Raw genomic sequence first — 2,883 nt, forward strand, 5'->3', positions numbered from 1 at the left:
GTGATTAGTGATCTAACTCTAGACAACCCAAATCGGTTGATTATGTGATTTTCAGATTTTGATCAATATTTTTTTTGTTGGGTGACTAGATTTTGATCAATATGGATTAGCAATTTAGATTCCATCGAATTGAAAAGCCTGCCAATTAAAAGGGCCCATCGAGATGCTAATGAAGTAATGATGAAACCTGAAAACCTACATATAAATGCTAATGATCTAGCAAGTTGCAACATAAACTCAAATTCAAACTGAGCAGCTTGGGCCGACGATATGCGGATTGCGGAGAGGAAAGCACCGAGACGGCTGGAACTGGTCAGTTGTCCCACGGCAAGAACGCGGCTCTTAACAGACCTTCCGGAAGAGACAATAATCGAAATCTTGCTGAGGCTTCCGGCAAGGACGCTTGCTTCCTTAAGGAGTGTGTGCACTTCATGGAGAAACCTAATCTCCGCCCCCGACTTCACCTCTAACCACCTTCGTCGTTCATGCTTACTTGATCCAAGTTTGACTACGCCACGAATTGCTTATTACAATGGGGCCTACAGCTATGACGTCAGATGCGGCAGAATCGGACTTCTCTCCGTACGCTCAATCTTGGATGATCCTTCCGAGCCTACTCAAGTCGATTGCTTCACGGAACAACACTACTACGGAATCATTGGTTCTTGCAATGGATTGTTATGCTTGGCTGATGCAGATACCTTCAAATACATGCATGCCATCTTGTGGAACCCCTGTACCGGATTCACATTCGAACCTCCGGAAATCAGCGGTGAAGTCCGCTTTTGTGGCTTTGGTTATGATTATCTCAGTGACAGTTACAAAATTTTTGCAACTATATGGAAGCAAGGGCGATCTGATTTTGAGTTTAGTGCCAGAATTTATACATTTGGGCCAACTTCGTCATGGAGAAAAATTGATGATATCCCATTAGCTCTATGTGGTTTCCCAAGTGACCATCCTCGTTGGGTTCTTAATAGGAAAGGGGAATTTTTTGGTAGTAGCAGATTATGCACTCTGAATTGGTGTGTTAATCATGTGGTTCTTTATTTTGATTTGGATAAAGAGACTTATGGTCATTTTCCTCTGCCTGATAGTGAAATAGATTTAGATCATAATTTTCCAAGGCGGTGCACTCACTTATGTGTCTTGAGAAACTGCCTTTCTGTTTGTTCTTACGAGCATAAGAGAACACGCCAGTGGATTGTGTGGCAGATGAAGGAATATGGAGATGCTCAATCTTGGACTAAATTGGCAGTGATTTCGAACCTTCCAAAATTCACTTATTCAAATTATTCAGAACATTGTTTACAACCTCTTTACATATCGGAAAGTGATGTTCTTTTGGCATTTTTTCCATTTCGCGGCATAATTTTATGTAACTTAAAAAATGGGAGCGTAGAATTTCCTGAGATTGACGGCTTCAACACAAGGAACCATCCTTTGTATCTATGTTACGGGTATAGGATAGCTTGTATCCACCATGAAAGTTTAGTTTCACCAAATGGTCTTCAAAGCAACTCATCCAAAATGCTGCTGCGCTTCATCAAACCCAAATCCAAGCCTATTGACTCTTAAAAGCCTATTTGCGCCTTCTTTTGGTGAAGCCTTTCTAACACTACCAACTTGGTTTTTAATGTTATCGAATTTATTTATCTTAGTACTATGTTTATTTTTCAATTGCAATTTATTTCTTTAAGATAATTTGTTTGTTCTTCTTCCTGTTCTTGTCAGATAATTCTTTTCGCATTTAATTTGTGCACTGATGAAAAATTGCAATCGGATTAAGACAAAAAAGCTGAATTTAAAAAAAAAGTTTGAAGGAATATTTCTTATTGATGTAACAATCAGCTTTTTTTAGCTTTCCAATTTCTTCCTCAATATAATATAGTGATTACCCCACCCCCCATTCTTTTAAACTCATTATAAGCAATGTATAAAAAAATTTTATGACAAGACTATTTAGAAAAAGGTCTCTTTTGTTAAAATAATTAATGACTATTCATTCATGGGAAACAATGACATGTAAGAAATAGAATCTTTAAGGTGCAAAAGTATCATGAGGTTTTGAAACATTATACAGAGGCTATTGATTCGAATCCGATGCCAAGGTAACAATACTCATTAAATAGAGGTGAATGCTGATCATGATCTGTTCAAATACTGCATTTCAAGTTGTAAGTGCTTAGGTTATCGTTAAATTCTAGGTTATTGTATAAAAATAATAAAAAAAGAATATAAGATTGCCCTTGTTTTCATTAAAGCTTGGGTTATAATATATGGACGTTTAAAGATAGAAATATGTTTTCAACGTCTCTTTTATAGTTTGATTCAACCTGTCTTTTAATTTATGTTTTCATCCCTAGTTTTCTACGTGAAGTAAGGTGGTAATTCAAATTAAATCATAATCATCATAATCATAAGTTAAATCTTAAAACCCAATGGTTTAACTGCTGATGTGACATCCCCTCCTTTATTCTTGAGTTTTTTTAAACCTTTTATTTTTTGATATTTTTAATTTTTTTATTTTATTCTGTCCATATTTTCAATGCTCGTTTTGCTAAAAATTGATGTTTTCAATTTTTTTTCTTTTATTCAACATATCCAAGCAGATCCAGTTTGTCAATACATGTGTTATTGTGCAGTGTTGCTTTTATTTTATTCAACATATTCCCGTTTAATACATGTATTATTGACCATTGTTGTTTTCAATTGATTTTAATGGTTTGTTTGATGTAAATAAATGTAAATGAAATTCACAAATCACTCTTTGTATCTGTTCTTGATTTCTTCTTCTGCCTCTCAAATCCCAAATTGGCTTATAGGTCTTTCCAGTTAGTTAAAAATTTATTTTTACCAAATTCTCAAAATTCTCCAATTCCC

The 2,883-nt window shown here is 35.3% G+C and overlaps 1 protein-coding gene across 1 annotated transcript; it reads left to right on the forward strand.

Moving 5' to 3' along the window:
* The first annotated feature begins 270 nt into the window (after positions 1 to 270).
* On the forward strand, positions 271 to 1,578 carry LOC112770527 (F-box/kelch-repeat protein At3g23880-like). The gene has a single exon (XM_025814871.1). It carries the CDS (start codon positions 271 to 273, stop codon positions 1,576 to 1,578), a length of 1,308 nt encoding a protein of 435 aa, XP_025670656.1.
* Positions 1,579 to 2,883: the final 1,305 nt, after the last annotated feature.

Source organism: Arachis hypogaea, chromosome 18 (assembly GCF_003086295.3).
Source record: "Arachis hypogaea cultivar Tifrunner chromosome 18, arahy.Tifrunner.gnm2.J5K5, whole genome shotgun sequence".
Lineage (NCBI taxonomy): Eukaryota > Viridiplantae > Streptophyta > Magnoliopsida > Fabales > Fabaceae > Arachis > Arachis hypogaea.

Bases quoted from the DNA above. Each gene is read 5' to 3' on its own strand.
- LOC112770527 (XM_025814871.1), top strand. From the start codon at position 271: ATGCGGATTGCGGAGAGGAAAGCACCGAGACGGCTGGAACTGGTCAGT.